The sequence below is a fragment of the Rhipicephalus microplus genome, chromosome 3 (genome assembly GCF_043290135.1).
Source record: "Rhipicephalus microplus isolate Deutch F79 chromosome 3, USDA_Rmic, whole genome shotgun sequence".
Taxonomy (NCBI): Eukaryota; Metazoa; Arthropoda; class Arachnida; order Ixodida; family Ixodidae; genus Rhipicephalus; species Rhipicephalus microplus.
Genome location: NC_134702.1, coordinates 81,326,403 through 81,346,971, shown reverse-complemented (window position 1 = coordinate 81,346,971; position 20,569 = coordinate 81,326,403). Strand labels below are relative to the sequence as shown.

The window sequence follows — 20,569 nt, the reverse complement described above, 5'->3', positions numbered from 1 at the left end:
TGCTGCCTTCGCCGTTTTGTTGGTTACCCTATCTGCGCTATTGGTTTCACCGTGTGTCACCATGGAGTTTTCTATTTGGCTTAATTTCCCCTGTGGCCCCGCGTGGATGCAAAACCAAGTTCGGCAAATGTACATAAGTTCCACTTCCTCACCTTGAGCCTATGTGGCTGATCAATTTAAATAGGGTCATGAAGTTCACAGTGATCCATTCATTTTTCTGAAACAAACGCCAAAACACGACATACAAAGCCGCAAGTGCATTCGAAGCCTTAAGCACGAAACTTAGACGAATCTAGTGTCACCCGTCATTTCCTATAGTGACTGAAAGATCGCAGCGACATGTGTCCCTATAGTACATATTGCCACGTATCAGTGCCATCACAATACAGAAGACGAAGAAAAGGACGACCGAAGGGAGAGTGGCGTGAGCTCTTTGTATCGGCAGCTCTGCCTGTAAATACATATGTGCGTATTCCCTCAAGTCTGTGTCTTCTGGGTCTGCCTTCGCCGTAACATATTTGGTTGAATCGTGCGATCGCCGTCCTTGCCACGGAACTCCGCAGCGGTCGTTCGCTCGCGGCATTCGGCATGACTTGCCAGGAACCGGTTACATCCACTCCTGTTGTTCAGTCTTCATCGATGAGTCTGCCTTCTCCGGAAAAAAAGAAAATATTGGAGGAAGGAGGACCGCCAGGGGGCGCCGACTAGTGCGGACGCGCTGATTTTGGCTCCTGCTTTTTTTCAATATTTTGGTTGGTTTCTTTCGTCGAAACTGAGTACATTATGTGTTAAACGACGCAGTGCGTTGCGAGGACCTGACCAACACCGGCCTTTATATGGTGGGTGACTTTTTCCCCTTTATGAGTGTTTGCAGCTCCGACCACGCCACGGCACAGCTAACCCTGACGCGGTAAGCCTAACCTCGGCGAGGCAGCGCAGGCAGGCCTAGGCCTAACCCTGCGACCGCGGGCGCCTTAGCCCAAGATGGAGATCGTGGAGGGAGCAGAAATCTCCCAGGAAGAAGCAAGCAGCCCCGGCTGGATGACGGCATATGGCCGCAAGAACAGCAAGGGAATGAGAACGGCGATTACTACCCGCGAACACACCCCAACGCGTGGCGGACGAAAGGGTGGTGGCCGCACCGCCGCCCCACGGAACGCGAACCAACGCATCGTCGCCACCTCGAGGCTCCCTCAACTTCCGAGGGACACGTATCGCATCATCGTAAGACCGAGGGACGGTCTGAATGTGACCAAGGTCAGTCAAATACGTTTCGAGCAAGCCTTGGCCATGGCGGCGGCCCTGGCTCCAGCCGAAATTGAAGAGGACACCATTTGTCCCAATGGCACTCAAAACATTTATGTGGTGTGTACTCCTCATGAGAAGAATTCGTGCGCGTACGTAAAGGCGCAGCAAGTCCGATTGGGCGATTGCACGTACCGGGTCTCTGTGTACCCGGCTCCCCCCGATGACACGTGCAAAGGTGTCATAAGGGGTGTCGACGTGGATATCAGCGAGGCTCAGCTTCGAGCACGAATTGTGAACCACCGCAACCCAGGAGCCATCGAGGTCAAAAAAATTAAGAACACCACAGCTGTGGTAGTATTGTTCAAGGGTATGAAGGTGCCCAATTATGTGTCCTGTGGTGCGAGCATGTTTTGCTGCACACTATACAGGAGACACACTGAGGTCTGCTATGGCTGCGGAGGTTTGGGACACCGTGCTGACGTTTGCCCTAATCCAAACAGCAAGTGGTGCCACACGTGCGGACAGAAATCACCAATGGAGGATCATCATTGCACTCCAAAGTGTTCGCTATGTGGAGGTCCACATCCCACTGCAGACAGAGCATTCAAAGACAGATTTCAAGTCCGCTACATCGTCAGAAATAGACGATGCCAACGCCACCGGCGCTCCGAGAATACGCAGATGGCCCTAGGAATGCAGTCCCGTGACTCCAGCGTCTCACCTAGCGTCTCCGGCACACCCAGGAGAGGCCGCTCCATCACGCCAGCTGCGCAGCGGCGCTAGAGCCGCTCGCGTTCCAGAGGGCGTTCGGCGTCTAGAAGGAGAATCCAGGAGTAACTCACATGGGCGGATCGAGTCAAGGAGAAGACGACCAAGCCCAAAAAGGTAACGCGGTCAGAATTGCCGGAGCATGATGAAAAGAGTGATATTGAACAGTTACGTCAGGAGATTGCTAGTCTCAAAGCAGAGCTACGCAAGCAGACAGCCGCGCCGGCCATTTCCAGCAGAGTCGAGGGCGCGAACATGGCGGATAACGCCGTGCATAAAAGCACACAGGAACCCAAAGTCGAGGTCAACAAGGCCAAGCGTAAGGCTTCACCTCCAAAGGATGAGAGTGACTCGGAGATGCAAGTGGAAAGCTCGCAGAACAAGATGCTCGAAAAGTTATTCAGGATTTCCAAAGAAAACTAGTTAAGCATTGATCAACTCGCGCTGCGCATGGGAGCACTTGAGAGTGAAGTAGGAGCCATAGAAAATAAGGTAGTCGCACTTGAGAATAAAATGGCTATTAAGACCAGGCCAAAGGTTCGTACACAAGCTGCAGTTAATGATGATGCGGGGGCGACCCCGCAGGGTCAATAAAACTAAAACTAGCAAAATGGCGGGCACTCAAAATAATCTAGTAATTTGGCATTGGAATTGCGCTAGCTTTCAAAGGCGCAAGACCTCACTGCAACAGTACGTTACGGCTCAGCCAGAAAGGCCCCAGGTAATTTTGCTACAGGAAACACTGTGCGACACACCCACCTTCGCTGGTTAAAAATCGGTGGCGGCAAGGGGGGAGTCCAAGAGAGGTATAGCTACGCTGGTGAGCAAAAAGCTCGCATATGTTGTACATGACATTCAGCCAGGTCGTGGCAGAATGGAGGCGCTTTTCATTGAGGTTATTCCTAACAGGTGGCTTAAACGAAGCGTGTTCATTCTAAATGTTTACAGCCCACCATCCGATCAGAGACAGTCTTTCCACTCCCTGTTTTACAAAGGCCGCTACACTCGCTAGGCAGTCACCGTTAGTAATCTCGGGAGACTTCTACGCCCCACATAACGCATGGGGGTACATCAGGCAAACGGCTAAGGGCATAAATCTAGCGCGGGCAGTCGATGACTTGACGCTAACAGTCATCACCGATCCCCGGTTTCCCACAAGACTGGGCACGTCGGTGGCTAGAGACACAACCCCCGATCTCGCGTTTATCAAAAATATACAGCAAACAACCTGGGATAACAAGCAAGAAAACCTGGGCAGCGATCACTTCATCATTAGTGTTACCATTCAGGTCAGAGCCCCCCAGGCCAGGAAGTTTAAAGTGACGGACTGGGATGCTTTCCGGAAGCTCAAAAACGAGGACACGGGCGAATACGACAGCTTCAGCGAACTCATTCAGACACTCAGAGCAGACGTTGAAAAGGCCACAAAAACTATACAAACCGAGCTCGATGTTCCCAGGATGGATCCGCACCTCGCACATCTCTTGGAAGCCAAAGCCTCCATTTTGAGGCGACGGAAAACACAGAGGCTTAACCGACGGTTGCGAAAGAGGGTTGCGGAACTTAATAGGGAGATCGAACAGTACTGCACCGAGTTAGCTCGGCTACAATGGGATGAGATCTGTTCAGCAGTCGATGGACGCATGCGTACAGGGGGGAAATGGAATCTTCTTAAACACATGCTAGACGACACGCAGACCAAAGGCAATCAAAGACAGGCACTGTGCCGCCTGATTCACAAGCACAGACAAGAAGGTGGAACGGAAGAAACGCTCTTAGACGAGGTAGCGAATAGATATCTCCCGCTAGGCACAGGACGCTCAGAAGAGTATCCTGAAATAGAATGTGACACGGTAAAAGAGCTCGATGACCCCTTCACGGAGTCTGAAATTAGGGCCGTCCTTCACAACTTGAATAGAAGGTCAGCCTCAGGACCAGACAGCATCTCAAACAGACTGTTAAGGAACCTGGATGATAGATCGATTGAGATGCTAACAAAACAGGTCAACAAGACTTGGGAGAGTGGAAGCGTGCCGGCAGAGTGGAAAGCGGCCTCGATTGTGCTTATTCCAAAACCGGGTAAGCCCTTAAATCTTGACAACCTAAGGCCGATATCACTAACCTCCTGTGTAGGCAAGGTAGCGGAACATGCGATCCTCAATAGGATCTCGAACTACATAGAACGTGTGATAACCGGATAGTCCTGAGCCATGCCGGTCACTGGACCGAATCACACACACGTACGTTGGCGGGTTCCACACTGACTGGCTGGTAATGTGCGCCGTATTTATTTCCTTGCTACATAGACGCCCCCGGGCGCCGGAACGGCAAACTAATCTTATCACATCCCTCCCCCCTTTATTAATGGCTGAAAACAATTGTTTAAGGTGCGTATCGCGATACTGGTCGTCGAATTCTGGTACTTTGACGCAGGACAGGAGTACTGGGTGCTGTGACAGCAAGTTCCGGTTCCCTCGCCACGTCTTCCCTGGGATCTTGCCTAGACTCTGTGTCGTGAAGACGATCCGGAGATAGCTGCCTCTGACCTACGTCCAAGCCTGGAGCAAGACCAGTTAGCTGCGTCTGACCCACGTCCAAGCTTGGAGCAAGACTGGTAGATACTGGGCTGCCTGATTTTTGGTTGTCTGCACTCAGTTCCTCAGGGGCCTGGCGGATGTGATCCAGATGTCGAGTTAACCGTCGTTCGTCTTCCAGTAGAACATCCATGGACGAAGTGCATGTTTCGGTGACGACTGCAGGGAGCCATGCAGGTCCTGGACGGAAGTTCCTTTCGAACACCTGGTCACCCGGGTGACCCAAAACCCTGGGTCTTGTTCCTTGGTCGCAACTGATTTTCTGCTTAAGTTGCTTCTGTAGCACCTTGGTCCTGAGGTCTGGGTGTAGCAGGTCCAACGCAGCCCTCAGCTTCCGCCCCAACAACAGCTCCGACGGACAGCAACCCGTGACTTTGTGAGGCGTTGACCTGTATGTCAGGAGCATGCGGGCAATTGGAGTGCGAATATCTCCAGGGCCAGCCTTCCGCAACTTGTTTTTGACAGTCTGCACGGCCCGCTCTGCAGCACCGTTTGACGCTGGATGATACGGCGGCACCAGCATTCGCCTCACCCCGTTTTTCTTGAGGAATGTGGAGTAAAGCTCACTGGTAAATGCTGGCCCATTATCCGACACGACCACATCTGGCAGGCCTTGGTTTGCGAATATACAGCGCATTAAGGAAATAGTTGCTTCAGCCGAGGGTGTAGAGACCGGGAACACTTCAATCCACTTCGAAAACGCACCAACTGCGATAAAAAAATAGGTGTTCCTGTAAGGACCGGCATAGTCCACCTGCAGCCGTGACCACGGTTTCTCCGGGAACGGCCAGGGCATGACAGGCACTGGTCGTGACACTCCTCGATGCTCCTGGCAAATACGGCACCTTTGAATTGTTATCGCTATATCGTTATCCAGGCTAGGCCACCACACATGGCTACGCGCAACTGCCTTCATTTTGGACAGTCCTGGATGACTCTCATGCAGCAGCTGGAGGACTTCCTTTTGCAAGGATTTTGGAACAATGACTCTGATGCCCCATAATAGACAGTTCCCTTGCACGCTCATCTCATGAAAGCGCGTCTCGTAGGGTCTTCCCTCTGACCCTAGGTTCATCTGGCAGCCTGACCACAACGCTGCTCTTACTTGTGACAGCACCTGGTCTCTGGAGGTGGCTGCCGCAACAGCATTTGACGACAGCACCCCTGGGTATACTCCTTCCAGCAATAACACTTTGGCAGGGCAGTCAACAACAAATTCGGCAGTTGGCAGAGGTAGCCGGCTTAACCCATCGGCATGTGCAATTTGTGAACCCGGCCTATGCTTCAGGTCGTAACTGTACCCTGACAACAGCAAGGCCCACCTTAGCACTCTCGGAGAACAGGATTCGGGAACTGGCTTGTCTGCTGCGAGCAAGCCGAGCAGCGGTTTGTGATCTCTGACGGCTTCGAATTGCCGGCCCCATAAGTACTGCCTGAACTTTGTAACGCCAAATACAAGGCTCAATGCCTCCTTATCTAATTGGCTGTAGTTTTTCTCCACGGTTGCCAGGCTGCGGGAGGCAAAACCAATGGGGCGCTCTTTTCCAGATGACTCTCGTTGCGCCAGTACTGCTCCAATCCCGAAGGGAGATGCATCAGTGACAAGCACAGTTGGCTTTCCTGGGTCAAAGTGTGCCAATATAGTAGCAGAGGCCAATAGCTCCTTGCTTCTCCGAAACGCCTGCTTTTCATCAGTTTCCCAGCGCCATGGTGTTCCCGACGCCAACAAACTATTGAGCGGCTGTAATACGGCAGAAAGGTTCTAAAAAACCTTCTGTAAAAATTCACCAATCGAGGTAACTCTGAAGTTCCTTGACCGCTCGGGGTGCGGGGGCTTCCAGCACTGCTTCAGTCTTAGCCGGGTTTGGACGCAGCCCAGCCGCACTACTGATATGGCCCAAGTACTGGACTTCTGGTTTCATGAATTCGCATTTGGATAACTTCAGTCGCAGTCCCGTGGTCTTCAGGCGATCCAACACTCGGCCCAAATTTTCCCAATGCTCTTTGTCACTGGTTCCTGTGACCAGAATATCATCAAAGTACACTACGACGTGGTCAAGGTCGTGCAACAGATTTTTCATCTCTCGCTGAAATATAGCCGGAGCTGATGAAACCCCGAACGGCAGCCTTGTGGATTGGTATAACCCCTTCGGAGTGTTAATGGTGACTAGCTCTTGGCACTCCTCATCGAGTGAAACCTGCTGGTAGGCATCTTGCAAGTCAAGCTTTGTGAACTTCTTGCCCCCTGTAAGTCGCGCAAAAAGTTCCTCAATCCTAGGAATAGGGTAGGACTCGATGACTGTCACCGCGTTTATGGTAGTCTTAAAATCGCCGCAGACCCGAACCTGGCCGTAGCGCTTCAATACAGGAACGATGGGCGCGGCCCACTGGGAAGTTTTCACCGGTTTGATAACGCCTTCGCGTTCCATCCTCTGTAGTTCTTCAAAAACCCTATCGCGCAAAGCAAATGGTATCGGACGTGCCTTGACAAAACATGGCTTCGCCCCCTTTTGTACGGATATAGACGCTGTAACGCCGTGAAACGTGTCAAGCTGCTCCGAAAAAACTTCGTGATATTGGCTTACCAGGTCTTCCGTAGACTTCACGACGTTGACTCCCTCCGTTTGAGCGATGCCTAGCTTGAAGGCCTTCATCCCATCTTCGTCGCCACTTGTGATAACCGTATAGTCCTGAGCCATGCCGGTCGCTGGACCGAATCACACACACGTACGTTGGCGGGTTCCACACTGACTGGCTGGTCATGTGCGCCGTATTTATTTCCTTGCAACATTGACGCCCCCGGGTGCCGGAACGGCAAACTAATCTTATCACAGAACGCAAGGAAGTATTCCCACACAACATGATCGGCTTCAAGCCTGGCCTTTCCACACAAGATGTAATTCTACTTCTTAAGAAGCACATTTTCGATAACAACACTAGAGATGTTAGGGGGATCTTAGCCCTTGACCTGACCAAGGCCTTTGACACCGTATCTCATCGCTTTGTCTTGCAGGCCACGGCCAACCTAGGTCTGGGAGCAAAGTTTCAGGTCTTTGTTAGGTCATTCCTGATGAATAGAACGGCTACCATAAGGATCGCTCAACACAAGTCAGACGAGTTCGCCTTAGGAGCCAGAGGCACTCCCCAAGGGGCGGTCATCTCCCCCTTGTTATTCAATATAGTCATGAAGGGCTTATCGGAGAGGCTCAGATCCCTGCCCAATATAGGCCACTCGCTTTACGCGGACGATATCACGATCTGGTGTCCGGGAGGATCACTTGCAGAAGTAGAAAACGCACTGCAATCAGCCCTAGACGAAACGGAGTCCTACCTAGAAGGCACAGGCTTCCAACTCTCTCTAAACAAATCAGAACTGTTACTGTACAGGCCGGCCAGGCAAGGCGTTAGGAGACTTCCACACCTCGACCAAATTCCAATCTCCCTTTTTGCAAGAAATGGACAACGCATTCCACGAGTACATTCAATCAGAATCCTAGGACTACTGATGGACGCGAGAGGGTGTAATGCCAAAACCCTGACGCACATCACGGCCAAAACCGAAAGCATGCTGAGACTTGTTGCTAGAGTATCAGGACGCAGAAAGGGACTAAGTGAAGCCAACCTACTTCCATCATGCCTTTCTAATGAGCCACGTTAATTATGTACCATCGGCGCTTACCTGGACTAGAACGGAAAAAAATAAGCTAGACACTCTCATCCGTAAGAGCATCAAAAAGGTGCTAGGGTTACGAGTAACCACATGCTCTGACAAATTAAGACACCTCGGTATGCACAACGAGATTGATGAAGTGATCGAAGCGCAGGTCGCCACCCAGGTGGTCAGGCTCTCGTCAACCAGGGCAGGAAGACGCATCCTGGACGAGGCTGGCATGGCTCCCAGAATGCTTGCTGAACGGGAAATTAACTTATCCCGGGAGGTCCAGGAAACCTTTGTGGTCAGGCCATTACCTCGGAATATGCACCCGCAATACAATGTAGGGAGGCGAAAAGCCCGAGCACGGGCGATGTTATAGAACGCCGCTGAGAATCGAGAATCGACTGTCTTTGTCGACGCGGCTCAGTACGGCAAGTCTAGCACATTCGCGCTGGCAGTCATTGACGGCAACGGGGAATTACGCTGCTCAGCCTCGGTCACGTTAGCTACGAGCGCAGTTGCAGAACAGGTCGCCATAGCCCTGGCCATGACCGACCGCTCAGACACCACCGTGTTAACAGACTCACGAGCGGCCATCAAAGCTTTTGAGTCAGGTAACATAGCGCGGGAGGCTGCATCCATTCTAGAAAAAAGAACAGACCCTGGAACTCACTTAATCTCTTGGTTTCCCACCCATATGGGTGCGGACGTTCGTCAGCACGTACCTAACCTCAACGAGCTTGCCCATGACCGTGCGCGAGATCTAACGCGCCGCGGCGGCATGGAGGCCTTATGGGGTCAGGATGAAATCCAGCATAACGATCCACTCCTTACGTTTAATGAAATCACATCTCACTATCGGCTAAGTAGAAGAGCCTATCCTCTTCCCCACCCAAAGTTAGATAGGTCTCAGTCAATTACACTTAGAATGCTCCAGACGGGCTCGTTCCCCTCGCGGGGCCTTCTTAGTCGTACCTCCACAGACGTTGACTCAAGTTGTCCGGAATGCAATGAAATTTATTGTTCCTTAGCGCACAAGCTTTGGCAATGCCCCGGTTTACCTAATGGCCCTCTATCCAGCGAAGCCGACTGGGAAGAAGCACTCCGGAACCCATCGCTTCAAGCACAAATCCAGGCAATCCAGAGGGCCCAAGAAAGGGCGGAACATCACGGTGTCCCAGCCCCCACTTGGACGCGGCCAGCGGCTTCCGCGGGTCCCCGATAGGGGTTCCCGCGAAAGCTCCTCAGGATCAAATAAAGTTCATTGTCTGTCTGTCTGTCTGTCTGGAGGAAACTGTGTATCAGCACCAGCAGGCGCAATTTTACTTAAGTGCATTTTTACACCATTTCAAGCGTAGACAAGACACAAACGCTGGCTTTCAACTAAAAGTTACTGAAAGGCCTGCATACAACGCGTGGTCGGCGAATGGATTTTCGAGGCAATAACTCTGATAAGGAACCGTGGTCAAAGCATTGAAACCGTCGTAGGCGTGGGCGTTGCACTACGAAAAGGTAAGAAGCAACGTGACTTTAAGTAATCAACAATGCTTACCATTTAAAATCAGAACGTCTGGTTTTGAAAGGCTACAGGTGGTTTACTAATTAAACACGCCCTTATTTCACGTTTTGTATATCCCTATGCCTTAAATGTTTCGCATGAAAGTATGTATATGTGGTGGAAAAACAATTGCTGCCAGCGAATTCCACCGTGTGCCCGCATTATTGGCTATTGATTTTCTTGTGTCCGCAGTTCTCTGGAGCACATTTTCATGCCTTGAAGGGACACGTTTTGCACAGCACCTTGACTTCTTGACGCAGTCGCTTGACATTTTATGAGGTTTACCAAACTACTTAATTCATCGTGCAGTGACTACTGAAAAACAAAACAAAAAGGAGTTCTATTTTCCGGTGTAATTAGTTACTCCTGAACTCAAGCTGCTTTCTAAGAGTCGAGGTAGATCATTTATTAACTTATTATTATTGAACTCCTGATTGGTATGAATGGAAAGAGTATGACAGATGAAGACAGGGACACGAAAGAAGATACACGTGGTCTCTTCTTTTGTCTACGTGGCATCTACGCAATACTATTCAATGATGCATACCTGTTCACCCTGCTAGCCAATTTGACAGTAAAAACAACACATCTTTGGCCGTTAGCCTTTATTAACGATTAATTCCGATCCCGATCCCGTGAAGTCATATAAATCGGCGTGAACTATTTTGTTGTAACTTCGCGGAAGTTATAGCCCGAGGATAAAGAAAATGTAGAACCACACTGATTTGCCAAACAGAAATGGTCATGTCCTTGCGCAGGAGATGATAACCTACATTTCTGTTCATTGTGTTTATCAAACGTTCGCGCTGCGTTGAACAAACTAGACAACGTTTTCAGGAAACCCTCGCGGATGGGCCCTATGCGTCTTAGGCAAGCAAAGCGACGCTGTTTTTGAAATATACCGAAAGAGATAAGCAATCAGCAGTACAAGTGTAATGGTGCATGTCTCACACTGATAGCACCTCGCAGCACTAGTTTTGAAGCTGTCCTAGATTCCCTGCGCACAGACTAGCTCTTGCAATTACTCTATTTTGCCTTCACGACAGACTAACATCGATAGGAATCATTCTAGAATACCACTATGAAAAAAATGGCAGCTTATCCACGGAGTGAATCATGGAAAGTGGGGTGAAGCATTCGTCCGTTCATTCGTTCTTGCTTCCGTTCGTCCATGCGTCAGTCTGTGTGACCTTCCGTGCGTCCATCCGCCCGTCCTTCCCTGTGTTCGTCCATGCATCCGCCCTTGCGTCCGTCCGTGCGTCCATCCGTCCATGCATCCATCCGTGCATCCGTCCATGCATCTGTCTGTGTGTCCGTTCGTCCATTTTGTTAGCACTCCAAACACCACCACCTCGTATCTTTTCATCATATATTCCGCATATACAAGCACCGCCACCCAGCGGACATTCCAAGGACTAAACAAAAGGTGGCACACGCACACTTTCTTATGGCTTGAGCTTCGGGTCTACTTCCCACCTTTCACCACCACGAGTTGAATTTATATACTAGTTCTCTGTATTCAAGACACCACGGCCCAACGCTCGCTAAACTTTTCTAAAACTAAGGAGGTTACACCCAGCGAGTATGACATATCAACGCTTTCTTGTCAGATAGTGCTCAATGTACATGCCAATGGCTGGTAATGGGGATCACAGCGTGCGCGTTAACTAAAAGCCGAATGCTCCTGTCTCTCATTCCCCCTTAGCAGCCATTGGCATGTACATTGAGCCCTATCTTATATTGTTCAACAACGCGCAGAAGAAATATCTTACCGACACCGCCTTGGAGGTCAGAATTTTTGTGCTTGTTACACACTACAACGGCTACGAGGGACAAACGGGTGCCGCTATAAGGAGCTTCGCCCCTAAAATTGTGTCTGAAAGCTTGTAGGACATTATTAATTTTTTAAGGGACAACCAGACTCGCAGAGTGGGCCTAGACTGATAGTGATGCCATGTATCAGGCCCGTTACCGGGAATATTTTTTCGGGGTGTTGGGTACTTGTCAAATGCCTTGAGAAAAACCTACTTTGTTTATTAATGTCCTCGGCAAGAGAGAGAGAGGGATATAAAGATGCAAGGAAAGGCAAGGAGGTTAACCAGACGCACATCCGGTTTGCTACCCTGCACTGGGGAAGGAATGAAGGGGAGAAAAGAGGTCGCAGAGAGATAAGAGAGATAAGAAGGTGCACACAATCACGAGCACACTCGGGGGAGCACACACAGTCTACAGGCGGTCGCTCAGGTTTGTTGACTTTAAGTAAAGTAGGAGTGCTTTAGTCGCTTTCTGCCCAACTGAGGCAGATGCCAAAGGTCCTAGAATCTTCTGCACACAAAATGGCCTGGAGGCAAGCTGATTCACAACCATCCGGAGCTGGCATCGCTGTGTGTCGTAGCAAGCGCAGCTGCACAGGACGTGTTCATTCAATGGTCTCTTCAGCTCTGCAGTAGTCGCATGTAGAAGTGTCTGCCATACCAATGCGAAAGGAGTACACCTTTGTGAATGCAACACCCAACCAAAGGCAAAATATCCTCGGGAAAACGTGCACCTGAAGTAAAGTAGCTAATCAGGATGGTTGGAACAGACTCATCAATGCTCAGTGTGTCGTGCACGTTCTTGGGTTTTCATGCTTTTTTGTGCACTGAACGTGATAAAAACGTACACCACCATCCAAATTTCGAGCGTGGGGAAGTCCCGGGTCCCTAGCCTCTCCCCATTTCCTGGCTACGGGCCTGCCGTATAACACATAGTACTGCTGTACTTTGATGTTTTGTGCGTGTGCGCTTCTTTCTTTCTTTCTTTCTTTCTTTCTTTCGTTCTTTCTTTCTTTCTTTCTTTCTTTCTTTCTTTCTCTCTCTCTTTCATATTTTCTTTGTTTCTTTCTTTGTTTGTTTCTTTGTTTTTTCTTTCCTTTTTTTCTTGCTTTTTTAATAATATGATATTCAAACTTCCCCATTTCTTCCTCTTGGGAAGAACAGACAGAATACAGGTTTTTTCGAAACTGCTTAACACTTGATTTCCCTCTTTCCTATTTTTCTTTCCCTCTTCTTTCTGTCTTTGAATTCCTTTCTCGTAGCGCAGGAAAACAAACTGGACGCATGTCTGATTGACTTTCTCTTCTTTCTTTTCTTTCCTCCTCTCCTCCTCCGTTTGCGGCCTTTTGTTCGTGTCAACTATGGAGCCCTTATTATTTGTGACAAATTAAGACTAGATTGTTGCTGCCTCACTGCTCGTATTGTATCTTTGCGTGCGTCGCTTCTGTCGGCCAACTCTGAGACGAGTGACACTTCATGAATGATTTCTTTACTGTGATTTAATGTATAGCACCTGGTTTTCAAATAAGACCTGCTGTAGACATGTTATAACGCCGAGAACCCAGTCTCACAAAGGCAGCTCACGTAGCACCTCTATAAGCTTGGTATTTTGCCTGAAAATGTTCCGTCGTTTGACTCTTACAGCTGTCACAGACTGTAAATCTCACATGTGTGCATTCTTGGCTCGAATACTTAATCGAGGTTTCCTCCAGAGGAAACTCGTCGTGCGAAAGTGGCACGTATTCCCCAGTAGAACTGCAGCTTCTACTATGCCGAGATAATGTTTTTTTATTTGCTTGTCAAGATCAATTGAAAGTAAGAGAGAAAAAAAATTCAAGGAAAACAGACAACTTACTTTGTTCAGCTGCATACGTACAAATTATAAATTATTTTTTTGTTTATTTTGTGCTTGCGTGCTGCAAAGATTGTTTATAAGGGCGGTTATTCTAATTCTTGAGATGCCTACGTGTTGCGAAAATGTGAGCATCGATGCAGCGCAAGATTCCAGTCAAGGAGTTTTTTTCTGACAAGGTCTGTACGTTTATGAGTGTTAAATTATTAACCGTGCCACTAAGTGTGGACTAATTGTTGTGAACAATTATCGTGAGTAAGCAAGCAAGCAAGCAAGCAAGCAATATAGCCTAGCTCTCTATAATTCATTATTCTGCGCTTGTGCTCGTAAAGCTCAAGGATGCAAGCATGCGAAAGTGCGATATTCTTTTAAAGAATGGTGTGGTGTGTGAGCCCAGATCAATTTATACTACCTGAGCTCCCTTAACACGCACCTCAATCTACAGGCTCACGCGGGTGCTCTTTGTGTTGCACCTATAGAAATGCGACCAACTTCCCCCTAATCAAATCCGTGACCTCTTGCTTTTAGTTTCTTGCCGATGGCTATCAGCACATACAACCTGATGTGCGTATTAAGATTGTCATATTGCCTCACCACACACACTTGGCCATCCTTACGCTAAAATGGCTTGAATATCCAAGACACTAAACAATTACTGTTTAGAGTCACTTCGAGCTGGTCACCGAAATCCCCTAGTGCAATGTACCAGAAGATATAGCCCTCTTAACCTGCGCTTTCAGGCCCTTTCGTCTAGCAAAGAGAGACTTAATATTGGCAGTGGTTGATGGGATTTAACAACCGAAAGCAATTCAGGCTTTTACGAACGCCGTAACAGAGGATTTAGTAAAATTCAAGCCGTTTTGAGTTCTTTAACCTGCACAGACGTTAAGAGTTACGCTGGCCTGTAGCGTTTTGGATCCATTGGAGTTCGACCGCAGCGACAAGAACGAAACCCGAGTCTTTCGAGTGAGCAGCCGAGCACCGCAACAGCCCGGTGGCTCAGCCTTATGCTGAAGCGGTACATTAACCAGAGACAGTTCAGATTGGACGCGTTTACGGGAGTTTGGCTTGACGCTACCTGCGCGCTTCGCGCCACGAAGTTTTAAAACTATAAGAGCGTGGCTTTATAAAGGCCCTACTTGTCATTTATCCTCGGAACTGATGTGGCATCATTACCTGCAAAATCAAGTGGCAAATAAGCGCCTAGAACAAGGCTGGAAATGCACCAAAACGCAATAAAAATGAGCTTACTGTCTCTAAAGGAACAGAAAGGTCAACAATTCACCTGATATTGATAAAATGGTTTTCTAAACAGGCTGCTTACTCCGGCGTCGCGCTAGAGAGGGCGTCACTGCCTCGCCAAACGTAAAATTACTCCTTTCACCAGCACGTGTAATTGAAGGGGTAGTCAACTTTATGAAAATCGCTGCAGACGACACGCATCTGAACTGCCGTAAAAAGCAGGAACTCGATAAAGCACTGCAGAAAGGAGCGGCCATGTCACGACCCGAGTTTGTGAGTTGTGAAAATTCTCAACAGGATTTTACTCGTACCGTGGAAGCGATACGTGGTTACCTCACACACTGACGTCATCGACGGTGTGGTAAGCGGAGCAAGGAGAACTCTACAAACGGCAATAGCGGGGTGTCCGTGCTGCTCACTTCCTTAGGTTTCACAGACGTGGAGCTGCATTGAGCGCAGTACTTTGAACTACAAAAATTGCTACACAAAAACAACTTTCTTTAAGAAAGACTTGTTATGATCAATAGCCTTTGTTTGTTGGGCGTAGTGGTGTGTATGGAGCAATTTTTGCACCACGTCGATACATGAATAGGCTCTGGTAGATGACGTCCGTTGACAAAACAACGCATACAACGATAGCGTTCCGGCACACCGCTATAGGCAAAATGCTTTGCGTATAAAGGAATACTGGGTGGGAAACAGACATTCGTGCACCCGGGATACATGGCCATGCCGCCGAGAGCAATCGCGGTCTACCTTCAATCTGTCTAATGCTCGTCGTACGCTCTTTAGCGGTAGTTCGCAACTGATGATTTCATTTGCTTTGCTTATGAATCTACTCAAGTTTCACTGTAGCACGCAACACTGCAACAGTCCTTAAGATTCAACAGCAAAATATTTGTGTCGATTCGGCTTTGTTTTTGAGAAACATGCAACAATAATTAATGTTCTAGGCCTCGTCAGTGACAATGGGTGCTCTCGGAATCTCGGAGGACATAGAATACGTGTTGTAAAGCGAAACCTTTACTGCCCTAGTAGAGCGAGTTTCACCGCGTGTCGCCGCTTGACCTCAAAGTGATACCACGTGACCCAGCACCACCGCCACTGCTCCGATTGCTTCTAGAAGGCCTAAAACTGCCTCGTTAGTAGTCTCCAGTCACTAACCACGTAAACTGCCTTTCTCTGTTCTCTCTGCCTTGCTGGGCTAGTGCCACTTCATCATCTGTGCAAGGGTCACGCTATGAATGGAGGAAGAAAGGACGCTGGTCTGTATGTGCATAGGTAGTCTGGGCACTTCCAGTGGTCAAAACAGCAAGCGGCGTCGGACCATACAGTGGATGTTCCTCGGCTTGTTAATGAGTTATAGCGGAAACGTGAATACCAACGCACAAAGTGGCAGACTGATATGAGTGAAGAACGAGAACATCTGTGATCTAAACGTCAGGAGAAGGATGCAGAAAGACGACAGCGACAAGCTGGAGTAACGACGAAGTGAGCTTTCTCAGAATGGCACGTTCGACCAGCCATATTGTTCTTCTGGAAAAGCGCATTTCAGCTACGATGGTAAACAAGTATAACAAGCTTTCGCTTGAATAACCGAGCCAAGCCAATCCGCAGCAATTTTTAGGGGGGGGGGGGGCTGACACAACTGGCACAACTCGACACGGTGGCAGCTACAGCACACGCTATTCGGTATAACGATACGCCTTTGCGTTATCGAAATACCGGGAATACTAAAGAGACTGTTCTAATTTTTGTCAACCCTCACCGCCGGCGATGCCTCTTTCACAAGGGGCGCAACACTCGGAAAGGTACTTAACACCAGCCGTTGTCGCCTTTGTCTCATGACTTGAAGATCGAACTAGCACTGTGATCAGCAGTTGCCACTTGTGCTCGCAATTAGACGGAATCTTGTCGTTCGCTATAGGAGGAAGAAATGCGGCAATAGAAGGAGCGCCGAAGAGCACAGAAGTGCTCATGGGCACGAAAATGGCGTGAAGTCGTCGCTTCAAAATGTGCAGCAGCATCTGCTGGCTTCGTTGACTTCTATCTTCGCAGTAGCGGAAGGGATCTGAATGTCGTGCTTTTCGTTTCGCATTAGTGCAAGTGGTTTCAATTTTAGCAGCGATACTGTTCTCGGTCAAGCCGTTTGTGTCCAGGGTAGCAGTTGCGGGCATCATAAACAAGTATGCGCCACATACATGGGTGAATCCCACTACTAAGCACTGGTCCACTAAATTTGAAGGCAAGAATTATGTACTGCAAAAATTTGTGTGACCTATTAGAAAACTATCATCATCATCAAAGCGTGTGTGCCGCAGAAATTGGGTTAGTTTCACTGCACACAACTCCGACCAAGAAATAAAGAGTTTTGCCGTTGCCATAACGTGGCTTACACTCTCCACTTCGAAACTTAGTGAAGAGTGTTTAGTGAGAAGCAATGATACAACGTTTCAGAGCATCCTAAACGAATGCTGTATTGTAAGAAGAGAGAAGAAATGGTAGAAAAGAAACTGTAGGGGGTGGGGGATAACAGAATAACAGGTTTGCTAGCCTACATATGAGAAGAGGACCGAGGAAATTGAAAGAGGGGACGAAAGAGAGTAAAAAAGGATAGCCCCGTCACACGCACGCACGCACACGCACACACACACACACACACACACACACACACACACACACACACACACACACAGGTGCACGCAGTCAGTCGCAGTCCATAACTGTGGTGTGGTGCGCGACATCTCTATCAATGCCACCTGCCCAAGTCAATTTTTTTCAAAACTTCAATAGTTTCTTGGTCGCATTGAGCTGTAATGTCCTCTGTCGAAGACGTGCAAGAATAAGTTCAACAGACAACGTGCTATAACGTGTGCTGTAACGGACCCCAGTCAAGGTCTGTGAACATTAGAGCCGGTACAGTTAAAGCTACACAGCTTTTTTTGTAAACCTGTGTATAAGAGTGGTATTGCCAAAATGCAATAAAGCTCAGAGTATTTACTAAAGAGCCATGATAACACATATCAGAAAGACGTGCGTTAGCGTGACGAAGGGCCTGCTCTAGCATCTGTTTTTTCGGTGTCTCTGAAGCAGAGCTGGTAGAATTTTTGAAGACGGTAGTATTTTTTGATACTTCAACGCAGAAATTCGGTCTGTCTGTTTGTGTTTTTGTATGTCAACCGTTACAATTCAAATACCAGGCCAACGTCAAAGTCCTTCCTCAACGCCCAACCATATTGATGTGGTGCTTGTGTTCATACTTGTCTATATTATCGAGCAAATAATAACAAATATTACGCATATTTGGGGCGCAATATGCCACACGTTATTATTTGGTGGTGCCTTTCTTTATACTTGAAAATGCACATATACGCAATTTCAAAATCCGCAGTGTTTATCACGCTGCGCTGAAAATGCAACACTATGCACGAAAAGGTGGATGTTTCCCACGCTTTGCTAAAACGATAAGGGGCTGTCCGGTTAAAGATGTTTCGTTTTACAAAATTACTGCCAGATGGCGCTCATGCCTCGCGCAGCGAACGCAGCACCTACAGGATCTCCTTCACCAAGCTTATCACGCAGAACATCAAACAAAGGTTTTATTCTCTCTCAGCTACAGAAGGCTGTCGAAATTTGACGATGATTTCTGTGAAACATGCAGATTCGTGGCCATTAGTTTGCATCATACCTACACTAACTGGCAGACTGACGTCACCACAAAAGCTTCTCCAGTATTCATCAAAGACCCTTACCCTTACGTTTCTTCCAGGTTTTAGGTTCTTATAGAAAATGTTGCCGTTGTATTCAGGGAAGTATGTGATTTATATATCCCGCTAGAAAATTTCTTGTTAAGAAGAACGCCAGAAGTTAGCAATTCATTAATTTTGTTACCATCGTGCTCTGTATTACAAATATGTTAGGAAAGTGCGAAATAAGATGACACAAAACAAAAAACGCCGAAGGACAAGTGCGCATCGACCAACAGATGCGCTTGTCCTAAGGACGACTTAGTCCCATTTCTCGTTCTGTCGCGTTCTTTTTAGCCCGTAATGAATAGTTAAATCACACAATTGTCTATTCTTTTTTACGCGATACACAAACGCGAGCGTCCGTCACATCAGCCGAAATCAGACAAAGCTTAGTTTCAATTTAAGCATGACAATAAAGAGTTTCGCTGGATGCTCAGCCATTTACAATTCGAAATTACAAATATGGTCTTATGGAGATGAATTGGCTGTCATCACCGAAAACAGCTCTCGCAGAAAAACCTCCACACATATACAAAAAGAAAGAGAAAGTACAGAAATAACCCTGACTTCGTTCGTTGCGTTTATCGCCACTTCGATTGCTTTCACCCGCATTATTCTCCAGTTGGTTGTTCTACACAGACGTGAAATCTGAGCGTATCGGCGTTAATTAATCCACCAGTATTTCGCAGAGAATGAGAAACGAAGTAGTCATGCGAAATAAGAAATTTTTCAGTTTATAGCTTTCTTTTTCTTCTTTCCCGTCTTGGAAACGGACTATAGACTCAATGCGTAGCCTAGCGCATCGCGATATTTGATGTCCGGCGTGATTAGTGTCATGAAAGCATCGCGTGTCGCTTTCAATTACAAAAAAACTTTGTCGAAAAATTGTTCCTTTCGCAATATCTGTATGTCTGTTCAATGGCAGCTCGGTAAATCTATAGAAAGGCGGAGGAATCGAATAGCGCCTTTTGATGTTCATGCTCACTCGTTTTCGAAGTCATATACGAATTACGCGGCGTTGCATTCTTGACGTGTAATTAATTTTACGCTGCAGGAGCTCCCCTCTGGTTTTGTTGGTTTCAACGTTTATGTATATATTTGTGTCAGAGCACGGCGCTTGCTTGGGTGGTGCATTGCACGAAATGAGAGAATGGAGTGCGCGTATCGAATAGTTCATCAGAGAGAACGAGAAAATTTCGCGAGTTTAATATTTAGATGTAATAACATGATAGATCAGTCAGCAATAAAGCAGGATATCACGAAATATATGATGGATTTACAAGTGACAAGGAGTGCAAAAAAACAGAAGAAGAAACAGAGAACGAGTTTGAGTGAGAGACAGGAAGTTCAGCTAAAAGAAAAAAAATAGTACATACTCATATAGTCGTCAGCTCACATGAAATATCTTTGTGGACAGACTCCAAAACACCGCAAGTGATCACCAAGATTCCCGCTGGTAGTGCAAGAAGAGGACGAATTAGGAAGATGCCGCGTATTTCAGGAATCGATGTTATGTGAAGCCTGCAGAGAGAACATGGCCATGTTGTAATTTTCTTATTGGGCGACACGCCATAAAACGACGCCAAATATACTTATAAATGTTGCACGGACAGATGTTCAAGCGTTGCAGATAATAATATAACCAGTTATATACCGATAATTATTCAGTTGTTTTATAGCGATAACCTTTTGCTATATAGTGATAAATATATAACCAGCTTTGCACATACATATCTACATATGCATGTGCAAAGATGAAAGCACACTGGTTCGCCGCTGTCAAAATAAAAAAGCGGAATGAAGGATAGCAGTGGTATAGCGGGGTATTACCAATAATGGTATTACCATTGCCTTAGATTTCGTTTAAAAAAGAGAACTAATCGCCACCGCCTAGTTAAGCTAACAAAATACTATATATAATGTTGCATACCAAACGCTAAAGAACTTGATCGGCTGCTCAGTCCAGATTACTTTAACCCTCTTAGCGTTGTTAACGATCCACTTAGTTCCTATTCATCTCATGATTAGCGTTAGTCTAAAGACAAAGTTGGAAGCTTATGCAACACGAGCAAATTCCGCTTCCACTTCA

General features: G+C 47.6%; 2 protein-coding genes across 2 annotated transcripts in view; one reads left to right on the top strand and one right to left on the bottom strand.

Annotated features, from left to right (window-relative positions):
* Positions 1–20,569, top strand: part of LOC142803801 (uncharacterized) — a 491,700-nt gene that overhangs the window by 890 nt on the left and 470,241 nt on the right. The gene's annotated exons all lie outside the window — the stretch shown is intronic.
* Positions 4,399–5,406, bottom strand: LOC119168647 (uncharacterized). The gene has a single exon (XM_037420039.2). It carries the CDS (start codon positions 5,404–5,406, stop codon positions 4,399–4,401), a length of 1,008 nt encoding a protein of 335 aa, XP_037275936.2.